The following is a 27,502-nucleotide window of genomic DNA, read 5'->3' on the forward strand; positions in this document are numbered from 1 at the left end:
TGGAATAAAGATCAGCTTTATTATTGGCATGAAGGCAGGGAGGTGGTGATAGTGCCAGGCCCTCTGCAGGCAAGGAGGCGGAGGGCTTGTCAGCCAGCACTGATCCTCCAAGTTGGCCCTCCTAATGAAGTCCAGGGTTCCAAGTGCCTCTGGCTTAAAGCAGAAGCAGTGGGTGAGCAGGCGAGCAGACTGTGAGGCATTGGATATGTGGAATCCTCAGGGCTGCTCTGGAGCTGGGATGGGGCTGGGGTTGGCAGGGGGTGGGGGCCGAGGCTGGATGTCTCTGGTGCGCATATAGGACAGCAGCTGCTCCGGGATCTCGGCCAGCACATCCTTGGCCAGTCGGGCCATGCTCAACACCTGGTTCCCCGACCGGTCAACATAGTCTCGAAATGGGACGAACTGGGTCAGGCACAGACAAGAAGACATAAGCCATGACCAGGAGAGAGGGCATGGGGGTGCAGCAGGGAGGGTTCTTTTTTGATCCCCAGAATCTCTTTCCAACTATCACAGTATCTCCCTCCCCACATCTTGAACAGTTTTCTACATTTGCTTTCTCTCCACCCATTTTTTTCCACCTTTTATTCACCCTCAACCCACTCCAGTTTGGCTTCACACAGGCCATTGAAACTGCTCTTGCTGATGTCGTCAGTGGCCCTGTGTTGCTAAATCAGTCCAGTGAACAGTAATTTTTAGTCCTCATCTTGCTTGACTTCTCTTTAGCTTTCCATTACATTTGACCATAATTCTTCTGGACACGTCCCACCCTTGACACCACACTCTCCTGGCTTCTTGCTTACCTTTCTTGAAGCTCCCCCCTCCCACCATCTTTCCTCTGGGTCTATTTGCTCTCTAAACCTAGTCCCTTCTCTCTCTCAGCCCTCTTCCTGGATGATTTCATACACTTCCATGACTTTAAAAATTGTTCCCTGGAAGGAAGTAGAGCAGGCCAGGAGGTGGGGAGGGAGACTGGAAAGGAGGCAGCAGGGGAGACAAGGAGCAGGGACCAGAGAGAAGGGATCCTGAGAACAGGAGGAGGCCAGAGAGATGGAGTTGGGGCAAGAAGGAGGAGGAGTCTGTGAGAAGGGGCTGGGAAGAGAGAGAGGCCTAGGAGAGGGACTCGGGGAGAGAAGGAGAAGAAATGAGGTGTGGGGGGAGAGGGGCTGATAAGGGAGGAAAAAAACAAAAGAAAATCTGTTTCCTAATGACTGCCAAATGTATATATCCATCCATGACCTCTTTTCAAAAAACTATGTTTTATTTTTATTTATTTTAATTTTCTTTTGAGATGGAGTTTTACTCTTGTTGCCCAGGCTGGAGTGCAATGGTGCGATCTCGGCTCACTGCAATCTCCGCCTCCCGGGTTCAAGTGATTGTCCTGCCTCAGCCTCCCAAGTAACTGGGATTACAGACACGCACCACCACACCTGGCTAATTTTATATTTTTAGTAGAGACAGGGTTTCTCCATGTTGGTCAGGCTGGTTTTGAACTCCCGACCTCAGGCGATCCGCCCGCCTCAGCCTCCCAAAGTGCTGGGATTACAAGCGTGAGCCACCGCGCCCGGCCTTAATTTTTTTAATGTAGCAGAGATCAGGTCTTGCTATGTTGTCCAGGCTGGTCTCAAATTCCTGGTCTCAAGAGGTCCTCCTGCCTTGGCCTCCCAAAGTGCTGGGATTATAGGCATGAGCTGCCATGTTTGGACCCATCCCTGACCTCTTTTTAAGGTCTAGAACCACATATTTAGTTGCCCGTATTACCGCTCCATTCAGTTGTTACAGATACTTCGAACCCAATGTGTTCATAACTGAATTCTAGCTCTTTCTGCCAAATCTCCTCCTCTAGCTTTCCCCTTCCCAGCAAATGGGATGTCACTTACCCACTTGCTTAAGCTAGAATACCGAGTCATCCTTGAAGCCCCCCTCACTCCCTGTCATCATCTAATCATCAAGTCTTGTAATATTTTCTTCTTAAATATCTTTTGAACCTGCCACTTTCTCTCCCTCCTCACTGCTTCCAGCCAGATCTTTATCGCCTCCCCTCTACTACTTCAAAGGCTTCCTCACTAATGAGTCTACCTGCCTTTTCTCTTGCCCTGTTACTGTCCACCCACCATGCAGCAGCTAGAGAGATCCTTTTAAAATGCCATCTCACTCCTCTATGTAAAATCCTTCAAGAGCTGTCCGATTCTTTTATAACAAACCCCCAAATTTTGCCTCCCTCCTCACACTCAGTGTGATCCTGCTACCCTAGCTTCTGCTTTTTCGTTGATTGGGCCAGTTCTTCTGGGCCTCAGAGCCTTCTCACATGCTGCTCCTCTCCCTGTAATGCTTATCCCCTCCCTTAGGTCTTGGCAAGCTAAAGAACCCTTTCCTGACTACTGTACCTATGTTAGGTCCCTGTTACAGGCTCTCACAGTGGCATTTTCTATTCCTCTGGAGTACATATCACGATCTAATGAGATATTTATTTGTGTGATTATTTATTGTTGGTTGCCTCCACTAGAGGGCAGGGGCCTTGGGGATCTCCCAACCTACACCATGGATGTGCCAAGGCTGCAGCAACCTTCCTATTTGTCAAAAAGGATGTATTCAATGAATGAGAAAGGATGAAAGAGTGAAGGGGGGGGAGGGGGGGGTGGGAAGTAGGAGACTGAGAAGGCAGTAAGTGTCAGTGGCTCCCAACTTAGCCTCTTCTCACTGTGCCTCTCAGCTCCACAGCCTCTCCCAGGTCAGGTCTACCTGAACGATGTCCCGCTCTGCGTAGCGTCCCCTAGAGGACACGCGCACATCATCACCGTCCAACTCTTCCATTGCTGCAGAAAAGACACACCCCTCAGCTGATTGGCCTCTCCAACCCCACCCCATGCTGCCCCCTCCCTTTGAGCTCCCCTTTGGAGTCATCAGAATGCCTAATGCTTGTGATCAAGTCCTACAAATATCAGTCTTTGTTATGGAGTTATTATTATATTATGCCTCCCAGGCAGTCCATCCTCCCAGGAACCCCAGGGGGAAGTATTAGTATCATCAGCCTTGGTTCTTATAAGGAAACAGGTTCAGAGAAGGTCTGTGACTTGGCCAAGGCTTCACACAGGGGTATCTACCTTGTCTCTTCTGTGAGGCAGGCCCAAGTACCCGATCCCCTCCCACTTTTCTCCTTAGTTCTTAGTCCCACTCAGGGACACCCCTTCCTACTCACCCTCAAACATGGCTGGTCCTACACCGACGATAATGATAGACATGGGCAATGAGGAGGCCTGTAGGGGAAAGAGGGTGAACTGTTGGGGCAAGCAGCCATCACCAGGGAGGTGACTGTTGGGAGACAGTTCTCTGTGTATGTGTGTCATGGTTCTGCACATCTTGTAAGCAGAGGCATTGATTCTCTCTGCCCCAGACTACTTTTTCAAGGATGTTTCTATATCAAGCAGCCTTGAAAGATACAGTATTTTCCTCTAGAGCAGAGGGCATATTTGCATACTGTCCAATATAGTTTTAAAAAAAGGTCTCCCTGGAGATCTTTGGAACCAAAGGCAAGCATGCTTACTGTCCCTTATAAAAGACTCAAGTTCCCTAAGCTCAGGGTTCCTCTTCTGTAACGCAACCCACAGTGGCTGCAAGTGTCATCTGTCCCTCTTCACATCATCTAGTGGGAACTGGGACTTAGAGAATTCAAGCAAATGCTAATACTCCAGCTACTGCTTTTGCTGGAAATCAAAGTCCTCTGTCTCTAATCCAAGAGTCTTGTGTCTTCTGCCAGCATCCATGAAACTGGCAGGCTAACTTGTTAGCTTGCAAGTAGGATAAAATCTCAGCCCGTTCACAGTATTGACATTACTCCTCCCTGCCAAGCCCTCCTCCTCAGACTCACACTGACGATGGCCTCCTTGGTCTGCATCATGTCAGAGATGACCCCGTCAGTGATGATGAGCAGAACATAGTACTGGGAGCCATCAGAGATCTTGGCTGCAGCCCTGGATGAGAGGCCAAATCAGAATCCAGCTGAAAGCCAGAGAGGCCAAGGGAACACCTTACCCCCAGAGCTTCCACAGCCAGTGTGTGGGCAGTGGGCAAGAACTGGGGCTTCTGAAACCCATGCTCCTTCCCCAGACCTGGCAGCCTGCCACTGCCTGCATATATATATATGTGGAGATATATATATATATGGATATATATATATATGTATGGATATATATATGTGGATATATGTATGTGTGGATATATATATGTGGATACATATATGGATATATATATATACACATACACACACACACACACACACACACACTTTTTGTTTTGTTTTGTTTTTGAGACAGAGTCTCACCCTGTTGCCCAGGCTGGAGTGCAGTGGTATGATCTTGGCTCACTGCAACCTCCACCTCCCGGGCTCAGGTGATCCTCCTGCCTCAGCGTCCTGAGTAGCTGGGACTACAGGTGTGTGCCACCACACCTGGCTAATTTTTATATTTTTAGTAGAGATGAGGTTTCACCATGTTGGCCATGCTGGTCTCAAACTCCTGACCTCAAGTGATCCACCTGCCTCAGCCTCTCAAAGTGCTGGGATCACAGGCATGAGCCACCGTGCCTGGTCTGCCTTTAGTAATATTTATTGAGCACTTACTATGGTAGACACTGGAGATACATGAGGAGAAAAAATAAATCCATGCCAGCCCTCTGGAGTGAGGCAGATATTAATCCAGGAATCACACACAAAAAAGTGTAAAATTACCACTGTGATGAGTGCTGTGATGGAAGGGACACTGCTATGACAGGGTACCAGAGGGGATCCTGGCTGGGTGCAGTGGTTCATGCCTGTAATCCCAGCACTTTGGGAGGCCGAGGCGGGCGGATCACTTGAGGCCAGGGGTTTGAGACCAGCCTGGCCAATATGGTGAAACCCTGTCTCTATGAAAAATACAAAAACTAGCCAGGCGTGGTGGTGGGTGCCTGTAATCCCAGCTACTCGGGAGGCTGAGGCAGGAGAACCACTTGAACGCAGGAGGCAGAGGTTGCAGTGAACCGAGATCACACCACTGCATTCCAGCCTGCGTGACAAGAGCGAGACTCCGTCTTAGATAGATAGATAGATAGATAGATAGATAGATAGATAGATAGATAGACAGACAGACACATACATACATACATACATACATACATAGATACATAGATAGATAGGATCCTGATGTGACCCAGAAGGTAAGTGAAGGTTTCTTTAAGGAAGTGATGTTTGAGGATAGAAAGGCTAAATGAAAGAGGAGGAGGATCTTTCTAGGAAGGGGGAACAGCAAGGACAAAGGCGCTCTAGTGGGACTAAAGGACAACTCCCCTGTGTGGAGGTCAGAAATTGAGGGAAACAGAGTGGGCCATGTGGCTGAAGAAACACAGAGCTTAGACCGCACAGGGATTTATCAACCCCTGGCAAGATTTTGATGTTTATATATGAGCGAGAGCAAAGGCTGAAGGCTTCCTTGCTTCCCTCTCCCCCACATTTCTTCTCTCTCCCTTCTCCCCTCTGCCAACCACATCTCATCGCCTGGGCTGCTGGGCCCCATGCAATCCTCCCCCGGCCAATCTAATAGCTGCTTCCAGAGCTCCTTTTCCTTCTCTCACTAGTCTTTGAAGCCAAGATTTTTTTTCCACCTGAAAAGGACTTCAGAAGTCATTGAGTCCAGTCCCTTTATTTTGCATATTCAAAAAAAAAAAAAAAAAGACCTAGAGAGGGCACAAAGGTAGTGGGAGACCCTGGTCTCTTGACTTCCAGTCTCCAGTCCTGTGCGGATTGGAAAGGATGGAGCTGTGCTGTCCAATAAGGTAGCCTTAGCTGCATGTGGCTTTTGAAATTTAAATTAATTAAATAGAGTTAAACATTCAGTTCCTTGGCCACCCTAGCTACTTTCAAGTGCCCCATATCCATATGTGGCTGGTGAATACCATATTAGCCTGCACAGATACAGAACTTTTCCATCATTGCAGAAAGTGCTATTGGACGGTACTGTATTGAAGCCTGATCTCAAAATGTGAGGAAACGCATGGAGAGGGTGTAGAATTATAAAATAGCTTTGGGGACAGGTAGGGTGGCTCACACCTGTAATCCAAGCACTTTGGGAGGCTGAGGCAGGAGGATCACTTGAGGCCAAGAGTTTGAGAACAGCGTGGGCAACATAGTGAGACCTGGTCTCTACGAAAAAATTTAAAATTAGCTGGGCTTGGTGGCACGTGCCTATAGGCTCAGCTACTCAGGAGGCTGAGTCAGGAGGATTGCATGAGCCCAGTGAGCCATGATGGCACCACTGCACTCCAGTCTGGGAGACAGAGTAAGACCCCAACTGAAATAAAAATAAAAGTAAAATAATAAAATAAAATAATTTTGGCTCAGTTTGCCCAGGGCCCAGAGTGGGAGTGGGTCATGATCCTGGTTTTTTTTTTTTTTTTTTTTGAGACAGAGTCTCGCTCTGTTGCCCAGACTGGAGTGCAATGGCACAATCTCAGCTCACTGCAACCTCTGCCTCCTGGGTTCAAGGGATTCTCCTGCCTCAGTCTCCTGAATAGCTGGGATTACAGGCGCCCACCACCATGCCCTGCTAATTTTTATATTGCTAGTAGAGATGGGGTTTCACCATGTTGTCCATGCTGGTCTTGAACTCCTGACCTCAAGTGATCCACCCGCCTTGGCCTCCCAAAGTGCTGGGATTACAGGCATGAGCCACTGCAGCCGGCCATGATTCTCCTTTACATCCCCTACCCACTTCCTGAATTCTGGCCCCAGCCTCCTCAGAGACCTGGCTTGGTACCTTTTCCTGTCACTTACTCATTTCATAAATAGCAATTGCATACCTACTGTGTATCAGGCACCAAGCTGAGTGCTGAGCATGGAACAGAATAGGATATTGTCCTTGGGGAGAGAGAGGTTTAAACTACTAAAATGCATTGAGGTTAGGGCTTTGGGGATGTAACATCTAACCTAAGTACCTGAAAAATGGATCGGGTTTAGCCAGGTGGTGATGAGGGTGGGAAGGTAAAGGGAAAAGTATTCCAGAGAAAGAGAATGGCAAGTGCAAACCACAAGGAGTTTGGACCTGGTGAGTTTGGACTTAGCGGAGAGGCTGGACCTGGTGGCTCACATCTAAAATCTCAATGCTTTGGGAGGCTAAGATCAGAGGATCCCTTGAGCCCAGGAGTTTGAGACCAGCTGGGCAACATAGCGAGACCCTGTCTCTATGAAAAAATAATAAAATTAGCCTGGTGTGGTGACATGCACCTGTGGTCTTAGCTACTTGGAAGGCTGAGGTGGGAGGGAGGATCGCTTGAGCCCAGGAGTTCAAAGCTGCTGTGAGCTATAATGCTACCACTACACTCCAGCCTGAGTGAAAGAGTGAGAACCTGTCTCAAAAAAAAAAAAAAAAAAAAAAGAACTATAGAAGACAGTGGGCATCATGGAAGCGTTTGGGGGCACAGGAGGTACATCTTTGGTTCTCTGTAGATGCCTTGCATTCTCAGGGCTATTCTTATCTGGAAGTTAGCTGAGAAAATGGGTGAGTGGCTAGAGGAGGGCCAGTCTGTGCCTCACTTGGCTGTAGTGTGAGAAACAGCAGAGTCCACTGTGATCATCAAAATCACAGATGTACACTTGACATACATGATCTAATTTAATCCTCACCACCATTCTATAAGGTAGGTGCTTTAAAAGTTCCTGTTTTTATGGCCGGGCTCAGTGGCTCATGCCTGTAATCCCAGCACTTTGGGAGGCCGAGCGGGGTGGATCACCTGAGGTCAGGAATTCAAGACCAGCCTGGCCAACATGGCGAAATTCCGTCTCTTCTAGAATACAAAAATTAGCCAGGCGTGGTGGTGTGCACCTGTAATCCCAGCTGCTCATGAGGCTGAGGCAGAATTGCTTGAACCTGGGGGTGGAGGTTGCAGTGAGCCGAGATCATGCCATTGCACTCCAGCCTGGGTGACAGAGTAGGACTCCATCTCAAAAAAAAACAAAAAAGTTCCAATGTTTAAAATGAGGAACCTGAAGCTTAGAGACATTAACATCCCAAGGGGTTATGAAGCTGGGGTCCAAGCCCATGCCTGACCAGCTGAGCCTGAAGCTGGAGCTCTTGATTCTCTCACTCTTTATCCCTAGTCCATTATCTGGATAGTCCTCTGTACACAATGCACACTCTAGTCATATTAAACTCTTTACTGTTTCATGAACTTGCCCCTTCATTCCTCTGTTTTTCACATGCCATTCCTTCTACCAGGGCTACTCTGCTTCTGTTTCTCTCATAAAGTCTACCTCATCCTCTAGAACCAGCTGAGCAGTCCCCTTTATGTTACTGGAGCCTATGCCCTACCCCCTCCCTCTAGGATACTGCTCCACCCACCAAGATGGGCTGTCTGGTCCTCTAAGTGGGTTCTCACTGCATGATCTGCTGGATAAAGCTAGATGAGTATAAGTACACTTAAAACACCTTTTTTCCCTAAATTAAACATGGATGCAATGTGAGAAGAATATAAAATTTGCATGAATTTTTAAGATGAAATACGAGAAACTTCAAAGACATTTTCAGCCTGACTGCTTGCGGCTGTGCCCCCAGATTCCCCCAGAGGGACGCTGTCGCTTGCCTTTGCCGACAGGCGACTTGCTAGAAAAGTCTGGGAAGCTCTGGTCTACAGAAGGTAATGATTTATTTATATTTCTGTCTCCTGCACCAAGGCAGGAGCTCCCAAGGGGAGGGACTAGATCTGATTCATCTGTGAGTCTTCAGTGCCCCAGCAGAGAACTGAGCACACAGCAGATGCCCTTTGAATAGTAATAATGATAATAATAGTAACAGTAATAGCAAACACCTATAGTATTTATGATGTGGCAGGCACTGTTCTAGGTGCTTGACATATATTAATTAGTCCCACAACAACCCTATGAAGTAGACATTGTTACTTTCCTCATTTTCCAAATGAGGAATAAGGCACAGAGAGGTTAAGAATCTTAACCAAAGCCACAGCTAGTGAGTGATAGAACCAGTGTGTTAACTTGGCTAATCTGGCTCCAGACCCCACACTCGATGGTACATTGCCCCTTTACTGAATGTTTACTAAATGAATGAATAGATTTTGAATTAGTGTAGTTGCAGAAGATAATATTTAAGAAGTCAGCTTAATAACAGCAAAAACATGCTCAAGTTCCAGTATTAGTGAAAAAAAATCAGTAGTGAAATGTTATATGTACAATAATTTGACTATAATTATGGATGCATAAGGAAAAGAACTGTATATACATCCACATTCCATGGGCAGTATTCAGAGTGATTTCTTCATTTCTCTATTGAAATTTTCTACGGTTATTATTAAAGAATCTATTATCATTACTGCAAATTAGAAAATAAACAAATCTACTAGAATTAATACCTGAGTGATGACATAATCTGTACAACAAACCCCCATGTGTCACATGTGTCAAGTTTGTTATGTAACAAACCTGCACATGTACCCCTGAACTTAAAAGGAAAGTTAAAAAAATAAACAAATCTTTGTTAGGGGAAAAAGTCTATGGACATATAAATCTCACCGAAATCCTTTCACTTTTATTCCCTTTTTGTTTCATCTTTTTACTTTTGAGCTTTCTGGGGGGCTTTGTGTTAGCTGGGTTTCTTCTGTTTACTGTAAAGTGGGGTTTGCTTATTTTTTATTCAATCAAATAATCTTTTTCTTTTTTAAGGTCAAACAGAGCTTATTTATGTTTATTGACATATGTTTGGTTTTAGTTCTGTCATTTCATAAATTTGTTTTAAGTTTATTTTAATACCCTCTGGTTTTTTAAGCCATTTGATGTATGATCTGGGTTTTCTTTGGTTTGTGTGTGTGTGTGTGTGTGTGTGTGTGTGTATATATATATATATATTTTTTTTTTTTTTGAGACAGAGTCTTGCTCTGTCGCCCAGGCTGGAGTGCAGTGGTGTGATCTTGGCTCACTGCACCCTCTGCCTCCCGGGTTCAAGCAATTCTCTGCCTCAGCCTCCCAAGTAGCTGGGATTACAGGCGCCCACCACCACGCCTGGCTAGTTTTTGTATTTTTAGTAGAGACGGGGTTTCACCATCTTGGCCAGGCTGGTCTTGAACTCCTGACCTCGTGATTCACCCATCTCGGCCTCCCAAAGTGCTGAGATTACAGGTGTGAGCCACCGCGCCTGCCCTGCTTTGTATATTTTTATTCTGAAAATTTGGACAGTCACTCTTCTAGTTTTTAACTTATCATTTATTGAGCACGTACCATGGGCCAGACACTGTGCTAATACTTGTTACACTGTTATCTAATTTTAACCTTGCAATAACTCTATAAGGAAGCTGCTATTGTCATCCATTATTATACCACCTTACAAGGATAAAATGGATGCTTAAAGAGGCTAAGTTGCTTAAGGTCACATGGTTAGTGAATGGTGGAGCTAGGATCACACTCAGGTCTGATGCTGAAACTTATGCCTTCACCACAGTGCTGTAGGCTCTTCTCTCTCTTACCCAAACTCAAGCCCTGGGTTGTCATTCTCAGGCAGTGGGGTTAGGGTAATTTGCTGACACCCTTTCTGCCCCATAATAAGGTACAGTCATCCCTCCGTATCCACGGGGGATTGGTTCCAAGACCCCTGTGGATACCAAACTCCTCAGATATTCAAGTCCATTATATAAAATGGTGCAGTATTTGCATATAACCTATACATATCCTCCTGTATACTTTAATTTTTTTAATTTAAATATTTAATTTAAAAAATGAGCCAGGCATGGTGGCGTATGCTTGTAATCCCAGCACTTTGGGAGGCTGAAGCAGGTGGATCACTTGAGGTTGGGAGTTCAAGACCAGCCTGGCCATCATGGTGAAACCCTGTCTCTACTAAAAACACAAAAACGAGCCAAGTGTGGTGGCATGCGCCTGTAATCCCTGCTATTTGGGAGGCTGAGACAGGAGAATTGCTTGAATCTGGGAGGCAGAGGTTGCAGTGAGCCGAGATCATGCCACTGCACTCCAGCATGGCAACAGAGCAAGACTCTATCTCAAAAAAAAAAAAAAAAAAAAGAGAGAAAGAGAGAGATGGGCTCTCACTATATTGCCCAAGTTGGTCTTGAACTCCTAGGCTCAAGTGATCCTCTTGCCTCAGTCTCCCAAAGTGTTGAGATTACAGGTGTGAGCCACCATACCTGGCCTCTCCTGTTTACTTTAAATCATCCTAAATTACTTAGAGTGCTCCTGACTATCCTTGGGGAGTCAGTCCCTTATGTGGGTCCCCTCATTTCCCCCAGCCTCCACCCAGTTCCCTTACCTGGCCACTTGGTTGATGACAGGAGCAAAGTAGGTGGGTCCATAGAGCTGCACTGTGCGCAGGCTCTGGAAATAGCTCTCCAGCACACCCTCGATGCCCGCACAGTTGGGGTCCTCATCATTGTTGTTCTGTCAAAGAATATGCCCTGCCAGGCTGAGCCCATGCAGGGTACATCCAGGAGTGCTCTGATTCCAGCTCACTCCTTCCTTTTTCCATCAGTCCCTTTCATGCTCCCCTCCAAACCCAGCCCTGCTCCCCTCCCTGCTCTGCTATCATCTCATAGCTTCCTGTTCCTCTACATGCCCTTTGAAGAAATGTAAACAGAACAAAATCATCAACTTGGGTGAACCAGATGCCAGGGCACAGAGGGTAAGCTCTGACCAATACCATACCAGGGGGAACTGGTGGGAGATCCGTCCCTCTGGGGGCAGCTTGGCCCCAAAGCCATAAGCTGGGAAGAGCTTATCACTGTCATAGTCCTGGATGATCTCTCCCACTGCTTTGAGGGCCATGGCATAGGCGCTGAGCTGGTAGGGACTCATGTAGTGCAGGGAGGTAGGCTGCAGAGGATTCCCTGTAGGGACACAGGAACCCCAGCCTCATGATCATCTGGATCATCCATCTGTTCACCTGCTTATCTTTGTGTGCATTCATTCACCTACATCCATTTATCTGCCCTCTACCCATGTCCTCCCTCCTTATTTTACCCAATCATCCATTTGTTCATTTATCCATCTATCCACCCACCCATCCCTATATCTATTCATCCATTTACCTACCTACCCACACATCCATCCACCCATCTACCTGGCCATACATCTATCTTTCAGTCTACTTATACATCTTTATCCACCAATCTCTCCATTCTCTTATGCAGCTATCCACTTACCCACTCATCCATCCATCCATCCATCCACGCACTTGTCTACTTGCCATTTTTCTTCATTTTCCACCCATCTGTACAACAATATTATTTTATCCGTCCAGCTAGCCAGCCCTCTCCATTCCATTCATTCTCTTGTCTATCCTCATATGGATCTATCAACTCATGCATTTCCCCTATCTAATTACTTGTTATTTCCCCAGCGTAAACTTTGGTCCATTTGTCCACCCACATACCCATCAATGCATCTACTTGTCTAACCTATTATACTCACTCACCAACCCATGTACCCACTCCATTTGTTCATGGATCTATGCACCCATTCACGACTCACCACCTATTCACCTATCCATCTCTCCTTATACCCCCTTTCTCTCTCATCCATCAGCCTACTCATCCACCTGTTGAGCTATATATCCTTTCAACCCTCTATGATCCATCTACCCATCTATTTTTCTGCACTCTATTTTCCTGGCTGGGTTTTGCCTAAGTTTGGGCTTCTTGGGTAGGTAAACTCTTATCCCTAGGTAGGAATGCAGGCCAACTCCTAATGACTCCCTTAGAAGTCCCTTCCCACCTCCCCCTTTATCACTCATCCATGTCTCACCATTGGAAGCTGTGAAGTCAATAGCTACTGTGAAGTTCAGCTGTGTCCTGTTGGGGAAGCAGATGAATTGAGAAGTGAAGAACTAATAATTATTACATCACTATTTCTCAAATAGTAATGTGCATATGGATCACCTGGGGCTCATGTTAAAATGCAGATTCTGATGCAGATGGTCTGGGTAGAGCCTAACAAACTCCCAAGTAATGCTGATGCTACTGGCTCATGGACCACACTTTAGGTAGCAGAATTAAATGCCTACTGTGTGGCAGGTATATTATATGTCATTTAATTTAACCCTTACTATAGCCCTGAAGTAGTAATTAATATCCCCATTTGGCTGGGCGCCATGGCTCACACCCATAATCCCAGCACTTTGGGAGGCCGAAGCGGGCAGATCACCTGAGGTCAGGAGTTCGAGACCAGCCTGACCGACATGGAGAAATCCCATCTCTACTAAAAATACAAAAAATTAGCTGGGCGTGGTGGCACATGCCTGTAATCCCAGCTACTTGGGAGACTGAGGCAGGAGAATTGTTTGAAACTGGGAGGCGGAGGTTGCAGTGAGCTAAGATCGCACCATTGTACTTCAGCCTGGGCAACAAGAGCGAAATGCCATCTCAAAAAAAAAAAAAAAAAAATCCTCATTTTACATAGGAGAAAAGTGAAGTGCAGAGAAGCAAAGTTACCTTTCCCAGGTCTGCCTGCCTCCACCAAACCAAACAGAATGTCCCCTATAGTCTGCTTGGCTTTTCCCTCTCTCTCTACCTCTCCCTCTTGCCTGACTATAACTTTGTGCCCCAATTAGGTTACTGGGGCCACCAATGAAGACCACTGGTCTGGGAGCCATCTTCCCAGGAGGAGCCGAAAGCTAAGAATGAACGCAGCCCCATGAAGAGAACTAAGAGGAGGAGTATTTTGCATTTTACAGAGCACTTTATAGTTGGCCAAGTGTTTTAAAGTTTATCTCCATGGTCTCACTGGGCCCTGACCATTCATAAATAAGAAACCTGGGGCTCAGAACTGGGAGTAATTTATTGCTGGGCTTTCAGCCCAGAGCTTGGCCTGTGACTCACCCTCCCTTGATGTAATCAACAAAAGTGAATTCAGAGTCCACAGAGAAGGAGAGCAGCGTCACCTGCGGGACAGAATAGGCAGTCCTGGCACTTTGGAAAAGGGAGTTGGGGTGGCAGAAGGAAGTGAGGCATATAGGGGCTTGGAAAGAGGCGCGTGATGGGAGGCACATGATTCCACCCGCTCCCCCAGTCAGCCCCACCCTGTTCAACTTCTGACGGGAAAAGGGGAAGCTGTCAGAAACATAGTTGGATTTCCAAAAGTATATTAAATTGGGAAATACAACTTAGGTTTTTTTCTTCTTTTCTGCAAAAGAGTGAAGTCAGAAAAATTTCCTGAGTGAGAAAAAAACAAAGAAAAACTTAAGTGGTGCTCCTTGTGCCCAATATTACTATTCCAAGTAATCTGTGCCCACTGTCTTGCCCTGCCCTTGATATTTGTCATGCTGTCAATGGGGACAGACACAGAAGGATCCAGGGAGGGCCACGGCTCTAGGGAGCACTCACAGTTCCTGAGTTGACATATTTCTTCTTCTTACATTTCTTCCGAGGGTTAAGAACCTAAGGGGAGGAGGTAACAGTGATGATGAGAAACAAAGGAAGGGAGGTCCAGACTGAGCACACTGGGATGGAGGGCCTGGGTGACCTGGGCAGGGCTGGAATGCTCACCTCATACACTGTGAACTGGTTCTGGGCCTTGCTCAGCTCCCGGTAGCTGGTGGTGAACTCACCAATGAAATCGTGGCTGCAATGAGGTGGGCGTGGCTAAGCAGCAGCTGCTGCTGGTTTGGAACCCAGAGCTGAACCCAGTCTTTTTTTTTTTTTTTTTTTTTGAGACAGAGTCCCGCTCTCTTGCCCAGGCTGGAGTGCAGTGGCGCGATCTCGGCTCACTGCAAGCTCCGCCTCCCGGGTTCACGCCATTCTCCTGTCTCAGCCTCCCCAGTAGCTGGGACTACAGGCGCCCGCCAGCACGCCCGGCTAATTTTTTTGTATTTTTAGTAGAGACGGGGTTTCACCGTGTTAGCCAGGATGGTCTCGATCTCCTGACCTTGTGATCCGCCCATCTCGGCCTCCCAAAGTGCTGGGATTACAGGCGTGAGCCACCGCGCCCGGCTTGAACCCAGTCTTTTATTCCTCTTATCCTAAGCCCCTACTTAGGCTGCAGGGCAGCCTAGTGCTGGGGCCATAAGGGAGGCCAAACATAGGGGAAAAAGGGGAAGAGACAGTGTCCAGAGAGACAACTGGGGGGATCAGTTGTACCCTAGACACTGGTGTTTATCATCACCTTTCCTGGCTCCTAAAGCTACTTTGGGGTTCTCAGTGAATGTACAACATATTATTGAGAACTGCTTGGGTCAAGTACAGGAGAAGGGACCATGTGGGGCAGTTCTACCTTCCATCCCGGTCCCAGTCATACACATCAATCTTCACCGTTCTGAAATGTAGGAGATAAACATATGCTAGTGTGTATGATAAATCTCAGAGACACCCTCATACACTTAACCACAAACATATCATCTCCCCATCCACCCATCTGTCTTCCCATTAAGTTGTTCGTCTTTCAACCTACCTCCCATCCTGTGTATTCATTCATCAGTCCGTGCCTGTACCCAACCACCTACCCCTATTAATACTACTGTGGTTAATACCACTAGTACTTTTTTTGTTTGTTTGTTTGTTTGTTTGTTTTTACCACTTTGAGCCTTATTGTATTCCAGGCATTTTTCTCAGCACATTCACAGATTGTCTCTTTTAACTTAACAATCACCCTATATAAAGTAAGTACTATTATTCTTATTTTGGGATAAGGAAATTGAAATACAAAAAAAAAAAAAGTAATTTGGCTAAGATCCCATAGCTAGTAAATGACTGAACTGAGATTTAAACCCAGGAATCCTGATTCCAAAGATTTTGTTCTTAACTGTCATGCCTAAATCATTCCATATGTCTGCCTATCAGTATATCAGCCCATCCAACCATCTGTCTATCCATCTAGCTACCTATTTAACCATATATTTGCCAGTCCAATTACCTATCAGTTCATCTCTTTAGCCACCTAACTATACGTCTAGCCATTCACTGACTCACTGAGGCATGCAAGCATCCATCTGTCTATCTACCCAACTATATAACATCTATCCATCTGGTTATCCATTCATCAGCATAACTATTCATCTACTCATCTATGTGCCCATCCATTCTTCCACCCTTCCACCTACCACCTATCTTTATTATTTATTTTTATTTTATTTTTATTTTTTTGAGATGGAGTCTTGCTGTGTCGCCCAGGCTGGAGTGCAGTGGCGCGATCTCAGCTCACTGTAAGCTCCGCCTCCCAGGTTCACGCCATTCTCCTGCCTCAGCCTCCCGAGTAGCTGGGACTACAGGCGCCCACCACCAAGCCTGGCTAATTTTTTTTTGTATTTTTAGTAGAGATGGGGTTTCACCATGTTAACCAGGATGGTCTCGATTTCCTGACCTTGCGATCTGCCCGTCTCGGCCTCCCAAAGTGCTGGGATTACATGTGTGAGCCACTGTGCCCCGCCCCTACCATCTATCTTTATACTACCCATTTACTCATTCATTTGGTTGGCCTATCCATCTAATTTATACCCATCCATCAACTAATTCACCTACAAATCCATCCGTTCATCCATTTGCCATCTATTCATCTATCCAACCATCAATCCACTTGTCACTCTACCTATCTTTTTGTATTCCACCTGCTTTTCTTTTTGAGACGGAGTCTTGCTGTGTCGCCCAGGCTGGAGTGCAGTGGCGCGATCTCGGCTCACTGCAAGCTCTGCCTCCCGGGTTCACGCCATTCTCCTGCCTCAGCCTGGGACTACAGGCGCCTGCCACCACGCCCGGCTAATTTTTTGTATTTTTAGTAGAGACGGGGTTTCATCGTGGTCTCGATCTCCTGACCTCGTGATCCGCCCGCCTCGGCCTCCCAAAGTGCTGGGATTACAAGCGTGAGCCACCGCGCCCGGCCTCCACCTGCTTTTCTATTAATCCTCCTGCCTCCCCAGTCATCCATCAAACTCTCATTTACCAATTTATTACCCACCCATCCATCAGCTCATTCATCCGTTAATCACCCAACATCTGTATATCCACAAATCCACCCCTCAGTCCAATTGTCCATTCGTCTGCTGTCCATTCATTTATCTGCCCCTCTACCCACCCACCAATTCACTCATATATCCATCCACATACGTATCCAACCATTCACCAGTTTACTCATCCAATGATCCATCCATGTATCTGCCTATTCATTTGTTCATCTGCCTTTTCGTCTACCCATCCACCTACCATTCCATCCATCAGTCGATCCATCCCTGGATAGTCCACCTATCCATCTGTGTGGCTATCCATCTGCCTGTCCATCCACCCAACCTCATGCCCCAAACTCTGTCTCACTGAGCAGGACCCTCCAATGCTATTATGATACTTCTACTATCATTCTTGGGCCCAGGAACCACACTGGCATGTCCTTGGCTCCTTACTCCCCAGCTTATGCTGGAGCCAACCTGTCATAGTCTCCATTGCACAGAGCCCGCACAGGGATGCTGAAGGGCTGCCACACAGGATTCAGCGTGTTTTTCACAACCTCTGTCTTGTGGCAGATGGTGAACCTGGAGGGGAGTGGGAAGAATTGGTATAATTTATCTCATGCCCGGGGTAGGACTGAATCCAGATGCTCTCAGAGATTCCTGAGATTCCCCCACTTGTTAAGCACATGCCCCACCCCAGCCTAACAGCCCTGATGGCAGTGACTCACGTGCCATCCTCATTGCTTCTGTAGAACACAAGGAAGGGGTCTGATTTCCCAAAGAAGTCCTTCTTGTCCAGCTTGTTTGCACACAGCTGCATGGTGGCAATGTCCTAGGGATGGATGAAGTTGGGCTGGTGACATCCAAATTGCCCATAGCCTTCAGACAGTCCATTAAAGGGTTTATGGGGAGAGAAGGCAGCTCCTGGGTCTAGCATGTGGCCCTTACTGACCCGACAATTGCTAAGCTCTTCTGCAGTCAGCAATATGGTCCCACACTTCTTGCCTGGTACACCCCTGGAAGCAGAAAAAGCCTCTTAGTGAGAGGAGGGAGGGTAGGCAACAAGGATTGAGTGGCCAGTCTGGGGTTAGGTGGGCCAGGGGATTCAGTTTGCCATTTACTGACAGTCCCTTCTGTCTTGAGTGCCTTCTGGTGAGGAAGGGCCTCACTTTGACTGGGTGGGGTCTGCAGTCTGGTGAAAAGGGGTTAGAACAGCTTAGGTGAACATCTCACAACAGTAGCATGAGAAAGACATGGGATTTAGAGTCAGTGGATTTTATGATTGTTAAGCTGTGTGACCCTGGGCAAGTTATTTCCCCTTCCTCGGCCTTAGTCTTTTTCTCTATGAAATGGGAATCATGATGACTTGTCAGGGCTGTGAAGAGATCTGAATGAGTGCATGGAAGGAAAGGCAACTCGTAAGCCTTATAGATATGAGCTGGTTGTATTCTTCAAAGCCGACTCTGGTTCTTACTATATGCCAGGTGCTGTGATAGATATGAATTGGGCAACTGGCTCTCTCCAGCTCTGCTAGACTGCCTGCAGGGAGCTTTGGGGGCGGGGGTAGGTGGAATGTCAATGCCAGTAGGTAAGTAGAGTGGGTTGTAGTGATACTGAATGAGGGAGAAGAATTTCTGTCTAGACCCAGGGACAAAAGGGCTGGCTTGTTAGGTCAAAGCCGATGTGCTTTCTGAAGACCATGGAGAGGGAGATTTAAAAGACAAGGGAAACCTTATCCTTTCCTGACCCTAGAAGGAACACTTCCATGTGCTTGAACAGTGCACACAAGGACCCCCATCCCCAGCAGTAAGAGACCTTGTTGATAGGGGCCTGTGAACCCTGATTCCCAAAGGGATCCAAAATGAGAAAACTAGGTCAGGAGGGTCCTGGGTTCCAGTCCTGGCTCTAACTTGCTATGTGATTTTCCCTATCCTTAGGATGAGAGTTGAACTATTTCTTTGGCTCCTTTGATCTTTGACTCTTTGCTTTACAGAGAGGGAGTGTGATGAGAATAGGTTCTATTCACCTACGGCTGGACGCGGTGGCTCACGCCTGTAATCCCAGCACTTCGGGAGGCCGAGGCGGGCAGATCACCTGAGGTCAGGAGCTCGAGACCAGCCTGACCAACATGGTGAAACCCCATCTCTACTAAAACCACACACACACAAAAACATTAGCTGGGCGTGGTGGTGGGCGCCTGTAATACCAGCTACTCGGGAGGCTGAGGCAGGAGAATCACTTGAACCTGGGAAGCCGAGTTTGCAGTGAGCTGAGATCAAGCCCTTGCACTCCAGCCTGGGTGACAGAGTAAGACTCTGTCTCACAAAAATAGGTAAATAATTCGCCTGCACATCCAGGACCAACAAATTGTTGATCCTGTTGCCTCCTCACTGTTCTTTGCCTCTTTGATGTTCTCCCTTACCACCTCATCCATCCAGTGTGAATTCCAGTCAGTGATTATAATAATCATTCCCTTGCATCCTGTCTCTTTTTCCCTTCTCTCACTTTTTTTGAAGAGTTGGGGTCTCACTATTACCCAGGCTGGAGTACAGTGGCACAATCATAGCTCACTGAAGCCTCAAATTCCTGGACTCAAGAGATCCTCCCACATCAGCCTCTCAAGTAGCTGAGACTACAGGTGCACACACTACACCTGGCTAATTTTTAAATTTTTACTTTTTTAGAGACAAGGTCTGGCTATGTTACCCAGACTGGTCTTGAACTCCTGGCCTCAAGAGATCCTCCTGCCTCAGCCTCCCAAAGTGCTTCAATTACAGGCGTGAGCCACTGGCCCAGCCTTTTCTCTCACTTTCGATATATTTATTTGGCAGAACCACAGCTCTAGTTAAGCCTAACTCTGCCTAACCCATACTGCACCTGTGAAACTGAACATGGCCAGACAAAAACACAATTATGCGAACTTGTCTCATTTCAAATGCATGATGCAGACTTCAAGAGGGTCCTTATTGCTACCTCAGAGTCATACTGTACATCCCAAGGCCCTTCACTCTCCAGTTCTGGTAGATGGCAGTTTCACTTCTTCTTTCTCCTCAACCCTAAAGCCTCCTCCCCCATCCTCATTCTCAGCCAATGACCTTGTTTCCTACTCACTGAACAAAATTGAGGCAACCAGAAGAGAATGTCCACCCACCACCACACCTACCTTGCCACCAGTATCTTCACCCACACAAGTGTGACTCCTACAGTTGCTATAAATGAACTGTCCTTGTGCCTATTTATCCCTCCACTGTGTACTATATTTCATACTGTCTTGTCTGCACAAGAACATCACTTCAGTAATGCTCACCTCTTTTTATTACATCAAGTTTTCAGTTTCTACTTGGTCATTCCCATCAATATGTAAATGTAGTATAATTTTCCTTTTTTTTTTTTTTTGTAAAGATGGAATCTCACTATGTTGCCCAGGCTGATCCTGAACTGGGCTCAAGTGATTCTCTCACCTCAGCCTCCAGAGTAGCTGGGATTACACTGTGCCTGGCCAATGTAGTATAATTTATCTCATGTTAAATTTTTTTTTCTTTTTTTTTTTTTGAGATGGAGTCTTGCTGTGTCGCCCAGGCTGGAGTGCAATGGTGTGATCTCAGCTCACTGCAACCTCTGCCACCTGGGTTCAAGTGATTCTCCTGCCTCATCCTCCCTAGTAGCTGGGATTACAGGCACGCTCCACCACGCCCAGTTAATTTTTGTATTTTTAGTAGAGACAGGGTTTCACCATGTTGGCCAGGCTAGTCTTGAACTCCTGACCTCAGGTGATCCACCTGCCTCCACCTTTAGGAGGCCTTGGCCTCCTAAAGTGCTCAGATTACAAGTGTGAGCCACTGCGCCCAGCCTTATGTTAAAAAACTATAAACTTGGCCAGGCGTGGCAGCTCACGTCTGTAATCCCAGCACTTTGGGAGGCCGAGGTGGGTGGATCACGAGGTAAGGCGTTCCAAGACCAGCCTGGCCAAGATGGCGAAACCCCGTCTCTACTAAAAACTACAAAAATTGGCCGGGCGCAGTGGCAGGTGCCTGTAATCCAAGCTACTCGGGAGGCTGAGACAGGAGAATCGCTTGAACCCAGGCAGCAGAGGTTGCAGTGGGCCGAGATCACACCACACCACTGCACTCCAGCCTGGGCGACAGAGTGAGACTCCGTCTCAAAAAAAAAAATTATAAACTTATTCTTGACCTCTCTTCCTGCTTCAGCCACATCTCTTTTTTGTTTCTTTTCTTTCTTTTTTCTTTGTTTTTTTTTTTTTTTTTTTGAGATGGAGTCTCCCTCTGTTGCCCAGGCTGGAGTGCAGTAGCGTGATCTCGGCTCACTGCAACCTCTGCCTCCTGGGTTCAGGCGATTTTCCTGCTTCAGCCTTCTGAGTAGCTGGGATTACAAGCGTGCGCCACCACTCCCAGCTAATTTTTTTGTATTTTTAGTAGAGATGGGATTTCACCATTTTGGCCAGGCTGGTCTGGAACTCTGGACCTCAAGTGAGCCACCCACCTCGGCCTCCCAAAGTGCTGGGATTACAGGTATGAGCCACCGCGCCTGGTCACACATCTCCTTTTCGCTTCTCCCCTTTGCTGTAAAACTCCTTGAAAGATTCCTTGACTCCTTTCCCGCTCTTCCATCGTCTTCACCTCCACTTCTCCTTCAAAACTGTGCTTATTTAAGAGTCAACACTGCCGGGCGCGGTGGCTCACGCTTGTAATCCCAGCACTTTGGGAGGCCGAGGCGGGCGGATCATGAGGTCAGGAGATCGAGACCACGGTGAAACCCCGTCTCTACTAAAAATACAAAAAAAAATTAGCCGGGCGTGGTGGCGGGCGCCTGTAGTCCCAGCTACTCGGAGAGGCTGAGGCAGGAGAATGGCGTGAACCCCGGGAGGCGGAGCTTGCAGTGAGCCGAGATTGCACCACTGCACTCCAGCCTGGGTGACAGAGCGAGACTCCGTCTCAAAAAAAAAAAAGAGTCAACAGGGATTTTCATCATGCTAAATGCAATGGCCAATTCCCAATCTTCATCTTATTTGAGCTGCAGCAGCATTTGATGTGGTTGGTAACTCTCTCCTTCTTGATAACCCTTCTCTTTGCTTCCATGACATCACCCTCTCTTGGTTCTTCTCCTACGTCATTAATTGCTCCTTCTCAGTCTTCTTTTCTAGGTCCAATTTGTGGAGCCTCGGCCTTTGGTTCTCTCTCTCTCATCTCCCTCCTTCTCTCTTTTTCTCCTGTCCTTCCTCCCCTCCTTTGGTGATCTCATCTAATAGCATGGCTTTAAAGTTAACATCTAAGGCCGGGCTCAGTGGCTCACGCCTATAATCCCAGCACTTTGGGAGGCCAAGGCAGGAGGACTACTTGATGTCAGGAGTTCAAGACCAGCCTGAAAAACACAATGAGGCCCCCTGTTTCTACAAAAAATAATTTAAAAATTAGCTGGGGCTGCTGGCATCCACCTGTAGTTCCAGCTACCTGGCTTCTTGGAAGGTTTGAGTGGGAGTATTCCTTGAGCCCAGGAACTGGAGGCTGCACTGAGCTATCATTGCACCATCTAGCTCCAGCCTGGGCTACAGAGTGAGAGCCTGTCTTGAAAAAACAACAACAAAACCGATATCCAAGATTCATTTGATCCCTCCACTTGGATGTCTAACATTTTATATGTTTATAAAACATAAAATTCAACATGTCAGATTGAACTCTTGATTGAATTCCTCCTCCAACTTGCTTCTCCTTCACTTTTTTTTTTTTTTTTTTTGTCTTTTTTGTCCACAGATGGAGTCTCACTCTCTCACCCAGCTTGGGGTGTCACCCAGGCTTGAGCCTAGGACTTTAAACTCCTGGGCTCAAGCGATCCTCCCACCTCAGCCTCCTGAGTAGCTGGGACTACAGGTGCGCACCACCATGCCTGGCTCTCCTTTGTTTTTTTGTTCCTGCTATCTCAGTTGGTGTCAATTCCATCTTTCCTGTTGTTCAAGCCAAAGATCTTGGTATTGTCCTCAACTCCTCTTTTCCTCTCACATTCATATTCAATCTATCAGCAACCTGTTAGCTCCACCTTTAAAATATATCCCGAATCTGACCACTTCTCCCCTCCTTCACTGGTAGCATCCTGGATTACTGTCAGAGTCTTCTCATTGGCTCTCTGCTTCTACCTTTGGCCACCCAAGGTTTATTCTTTTTTTGGGGGGGGTGGGGGGCGGAATCTCACTCTGTTGCCCAGGCTGGAGTGCAGTGGCGCAATTTCGGCTCACTGCAAGCTCCACCTCCCAGGTTCACGCCATTCTCCTCCCTCAGCCTCCCGAGCAGCTGGGACTACAGGCGCCCACCACCATGCCTAGCTAATTTTTTGTATTTTTAGTAGAGACGGGGTTTCACCGTGTTAGCCAGGATGGTCTCGATCTCCTGACCTCGTGATCTGCCCACCTCAGCCTCCCAAAGTGCTGGGATTACAGGTGTGAGCCACCGCGCCTGGCCCCCAAGGTTTATTCTTAACCCTACAGCTAGCACCATCTTTTGTAAGCAGCCATATCATGTCACTCCTCCGCTCAGAACCCTCCAGTGACTCCCATTTCAGAGGAAAGGTGGAAGTCTGCTGCAAGGCCCTGTTAGCTCTTTAACCTCACTTCCTTCTGCCTCCCAGTCACCTGGCTCCAGTCACACTGGCCTCCTTGCTGTTCTTTGAATGCACCAGGCTTTTGCACTGGCAGTCTCCTCTGCCTGGAACATTCTTCCTCCACACGTCTGTACCATTTACTCCCTTACCTCCCTCAGGTTGTTGCTCCAAAGTTACCTGTCCGTGAGGCCTGCTCAACCGCACTGTTGAATCCTGCACCTCCCACTCATCCATTATTTCCAGTTCCCCTGATTCTGCCCTACTTCGTCTCTTTCCCCATAGCACTTAATATTGTCTAATCTATTATGTACTTATGTCTATTTTGTACTGTCCTCCCCGCACAACTAGAGTATCAGCACCCTGAGGACAAGAACCTTTGTTTTGTTCACCATTGCAAGCTAATCCCCTTTAACAGTGGCTGACGTAGGGTATGTATACATAGTGTTTGTGGAATGAATGAAGCCCTGGTGCCTAGAACAGGGTGTGGGATATAAAACATGCTAATGCACATTTAGTGAGTGGATGTAATGGAAATTCCTGAGGATTTGACTTAGTCCGGGGGAGCTTCCCTGTGGAGAGGGGCTTGGAAGTGGACCTTAAAGGTTGAATCAGACTTAGAAAAAGAGTGAGGAGACAGAGAGAGAGAGAGAGAGAGAAGGAAAAGACATATCAGGCCTGATACTGACTCGGGCAGAGCGCTGGAAATTGGACTTTTCTACGAGGGTGATGGGAGCTGGTGCAGGCTCCTGACCAGGGGCAACCCCAGCCTCCATGCTATCAGTCAGCCGCATCCTTGGGAGGGAGAATTTGGAAGCCCCCACCCCACTGCCACACCCCTTCCTATTCAGCTTACGTGAGGGTTCGCTCTACTCGGCTGCCCTGGCCTCCGATCACCTCTCCCAGGGCCAGGAACGCTTGTCCCAGGAAATCCTATGCAGGACAAGGAGTCAGCAAGACCAGAAGCTCTTGAGTGCTGAGTCCCAGCCCAGCCCCAGTGATGCTCCTGCACAGGACCAGGGCAGTTCCCAGGCGAGTGAGTGGTGCAAGAGCCACTGCCCTGCATGGGCTTTAATGGAGGGGGTGTGAAAGAAGCGGTCTGCGAGCAATCTCTGCCTCGAAGTGGGTCATCAGTCCAAGCCTGTTCTCCACAATACCACCCCCACCCCCAGCCTCTGCCCAGCCCCATTCAGCCTCACCTTCTGCAGGTCCCAGCAGTGGCAGCCAAGAAGGAAGAGGAACAGTGAGTAGGGGGCACAGGCAGGACACTCAGGCACGAGGAGAGGGACCAGGAGGATGGGTTGGGGGCCTGAAGAAGATGGGGTCTGGGTCGAGGGTTAGGAGGAGTTCTAAGAGTCGTTGAACACATCTAAGTGCCTCCTGTGCGCTCCGCCAACCCTCGAGGAAACGTTTGCTCACCGGTTTGGAGATGTTGGTTTTGGAGTCCACGTTGTACCTGGGAAAAGAGTGGAACCGGTGTGGGGTGGGGCTAGGTGGGGGAGAGGGTGGAAAGGGGTCGGGCACCGAGTCTTGGTGAAAATTTTGGGTGGAGGAATGAGTGGCCGTGGACCCGAATTCAGCTTTGGTCTCCTTTGGGGGCGGAGTCAGGGTGGGCCGAGTAGTCAGACGGTCAAGCCTGGGCCAGGCCAAGTCAGGGGCTACTGGGGGCAGCGTTGTCTGGAAGGGGTCGGGCCTGAGGTGGAGCTGCGATAGGAGCAGAGTTGTGGGCGGGGCCAGAGCGGGGGACGGAACTGGACCGCATCTCACAAAAGGGCAGGGCTCAGGCTAGAGGGGGCCATTCAGAATGGGAGGGAGGCCTGCGGGAAGAACTAGGCCGGAGGAGAGGCGGGGGTGGGGCCAGCCAGAATTCCGGGCGGATCCAGGTCGGGGGCGGGCCAAGCCAGAATTCCAGGCGGGGCCTCACACATCGAAGCGCAGATTTTGCTTTTCCTCAAAGAAATAGTCGAGGACGAATTTGCGCACGAAGTCTGGGTTCAACGTGTTATCAATCACCTCGGTCCGTCCGAACTGGGTAGGGGGGTGGAGGGTCAGCGTGGGACGTGTAGACGGGCAGGGGAATTCCCGGGCGACGCCCTGGGCCGGGAGGGGACTCTGGGACTCACCTCCCGCCACTCCTGGCTGGCCCGGCTCTGCGTGTAAAGCACCACCACTGCAGGTGGGGGCGGGGAGGGAAGGACGTCAGGTCGGCTCGCACCCCTGGCCCCGACTCCACCCGCCCCTGAGTAGCGCCCAGACCCCAAGTTCCCCCTCCCGGTCCTGGAGCCGCCTACTGGGGTCGGACTTGGAGAAGGTATCAAGGTCTAGCAGGTTCCTAGAGAAAAGCAACAGACAGACAGGGTGGATCATCCTGGAGCCCGCCCGCCTCGAGTCGGCTCTGAGCCGGGCACTGAGGGGAGGCATAGGGCCCGCATCGAACCTCTGTCCCCCATGGCTACCCCGACCTGGGGTCCGCTCTGTCAGCACTCTGGACAGAACCGGAAATCGCTGTCCAGGAACCATGGCTCTGCGGACTGTACGCGAACGCACCCACACTGTCTCCAAGGGCCCAGGAAAGAGGGCTCGCCCCAGAACTTTGTCCTCCTGGGGCCGAGCTCCTACCGGATATCTGCGACCCACCCCCTGAACCCGGAGGCTGAGCCCTTTTTTCTGGGTGGGGCTGCCCAAGACCCCCCCCCTTCTCGATCCCACCAGCGACTCTCCTGTCATCAGCTGTGATTTTCCAGCCAATTTCGCCTCTCCTCTGGGGGTCTGGCCCCTGCCTGGGGCTGGGGCAGTGCCAGTGCCTAAGCCCTCCCCAGCGCGGCCCGCTCACCGGCAGGACACGGTAATTTCAATCTTGGTGGCCGGGACGCTGCGCTCGGAGGCTCCGCCGAGAGACATGGCTGGTCGGTCGACCAGAGCCGCAGGAGGCTGCGAGACCAGGGCTGCTGGGGCTAGGGGCGACGGCAGCGGCGGGGCCGGCCCATGTGCCGCGGTGTCGGCGGCGGCGGCGGCTGCACTCGCTCCAGCCCTGCGTGCGCTCCCGCCGCTCGCGCCCTGACAGTGGCCGCCGGCGGCAGCGGCTCCAAATGGCAGCACAGCCCCGCCCGGCCCTGCGGGCGGCCCCCGCCCCATTGGAGCAGCCTGGAGCCAGCGGGGAACCTCATCCCGACCCCCAACTCCAACCCACACCTTGGTAGAGTATGCCCTGCGCAACTCTCTGGGGTGGAAACCCAGGCCCCCTAGAGTTGTCCATGATGCTGAAACATTTGGGGCATCTGGTGGGCATTGGAATTGTTGCCTCTTTCTGAGCCACTCCCTTAGTGTTTCTGCCCTTTCCCACTCCCAGCCTGCCTAGGTCTCTGAATAGGAAAAGTACATCTCTTGTTAGCTGTGCGACCTTGGACAAGTTACTCAACCTCTCTGTGGCTCAACCGTGAAAGGCCGTTAGAAAGGCCCTTAACAGCAGCTACTTTAGGTGCTGTAAAATTTTACTGAGATAACCCAAGGAAAGCACTTAGCACACAGCAAGTGCTCAATAAACATTCACTGGTATTTATGATTTGTCCTCTGGGTATTCACACTGATGACAGTAAATGGTGGCTGTTGAGCACCGTCTGCCCATGCCTTTTAACCCTCACGACTTTCATGGCGTTACAGATGCGGACACACTCTCATGACGCAATCTACTGTAGGTCATACTGTAGAAGGGGGTGGTGGTCAGCCAGGCGCTCCCCCACCACACATGCACACCAATTGCTATCTCCAAAGGTTCAGAAGCCAGTCCTTCCTCCATAGGCAGGGCTCAAGGTAGGGGCTGCAGGTCACCTGTACCAGGACCCTGCTGCCTACAGAACTTGTTAAAGATGAAGATCCTGGTCGGGTGCGGAGGCTCATGCCTGTAATCCCAGCACTTTAGGAGGCCGAGGCAGGCAGATCACTTGAGCTCAGGAGTTTGAGACTGGCCTGGCCAACATGGTGAAACC

At 48.8% G+C, this 27,502-nt stretch overlaps 1 protein-coding gene and 1 long non-coding RNA gene across 7 annotated transcripts in view; one reads left to right on the forward strand and one right to left on the reverse strand.

The window, feature by feature from the left end:
• On the reverse strand, window positions 1-26,602 carry CPNE9 (copine family member 9). Of its 6 annotated transcripts, XM_055258953.2 has the most exons (23): window positions 26,350-26,595; window positions 25,808-25,848; window positions 25,640-25,686; window positions 25,441-25,544; window positions 24,936-24,972; window positions 24,373-24,449; window positions 24,281-24,286; window positions 21,466-21,501; window positions 19,623-19,640; window positions 17,863-17,926; window positions 17,639-17,742; window positions 17,388-17,492; window positions 15,248-15,289; window positions 14,524-14,599; window positions 14,362-14,415; window positions 13,858-13,919; window positions 12,785-12,831; window positions 11,687-11,868; window positions 11,295-11,422; window positions 3,866-3,968; window positions 3,197-3,254; window positions 2,740-2,813; window positions 1-402 (listed from the first exon to the last, which is right to left on the reverse strand). In XM_055258953.2, exons 1-23 carry the CDS (start codon window positions 26,415-26,417, stop codon window positions 217-219), a joined length of 1,719 nt encoding a protein of 572 aa, XP_055114928.1. In that variant the 5' UTR covers window positions 26,418-26,595; the 3' UTR covers window positions 1-216. The 6 variants fall into 6 exon arrangements, with proteins under 6 accessions (XP_055114928.1, XP_055114925.1, XP_055114924.1 ...); XM_055258950.2 differs by lacking the exons at window positions 19,623-19,640; window positions 21,466-21,501; window positions 24,281-24,286 and adding an exon at window positions 24,716-24,718; XM_055258949.2 differs by lacking the exons at window positions 19,623-19,640; window positions 21,466-21,501; window positions 24,281-24,286 and adding an exon at window positions 24,716-24,841.
• Window positions 1-27,502, forward strand: part of LOC134735433 (uncharacterized) — a 38,128-nt gene that overhangs the window by 1,546 nt on the left and 9,080 nt on the right. The gene's annotated exons all lie outside the window — the stretch shown is intronic.

The sequence above is a fragment of the Symphalangus syndactylus genome, chromosome 21 (assembly GCF_028878055.3).
Source record: "Symphalangus syndactylus isolate Jambi chromosome 21, NHGRI_mSymSyn1-v2.1_pri, whole genome shotgun sequence".
NCBI lineage: Eukaryota > Metazoa > Chordata > Mammalia > Primates > Hylobatidae > Symphalangus > Symphalangus syndactylus.

Excerpts from the sequence above, each read along its gene's own strand:
- CPNE9 (XM_055258949.2), bottom strand. The coding sequence starts at position 26,417 with ATGTCTCTCGGCGGAGCCTCCGAGCGCAGCGTCCCGGCCACCAAGATT. Across the intron at positions 24,842-24,935 it reads AAACCAACATCTCCAAACCG|ACCCCATCTTCTTCAGGCCC; the intron begins GTGAGCAAACGT and ends CCCTCGACCCAG. Across the intron at positions 15,290-17,387 it reads TGCAATGGAGACTATGACAG|AACGGTGAAGATTGATGTGT; the intron begins GTTGGCTCCAGC and ends CCTACATTTCAG.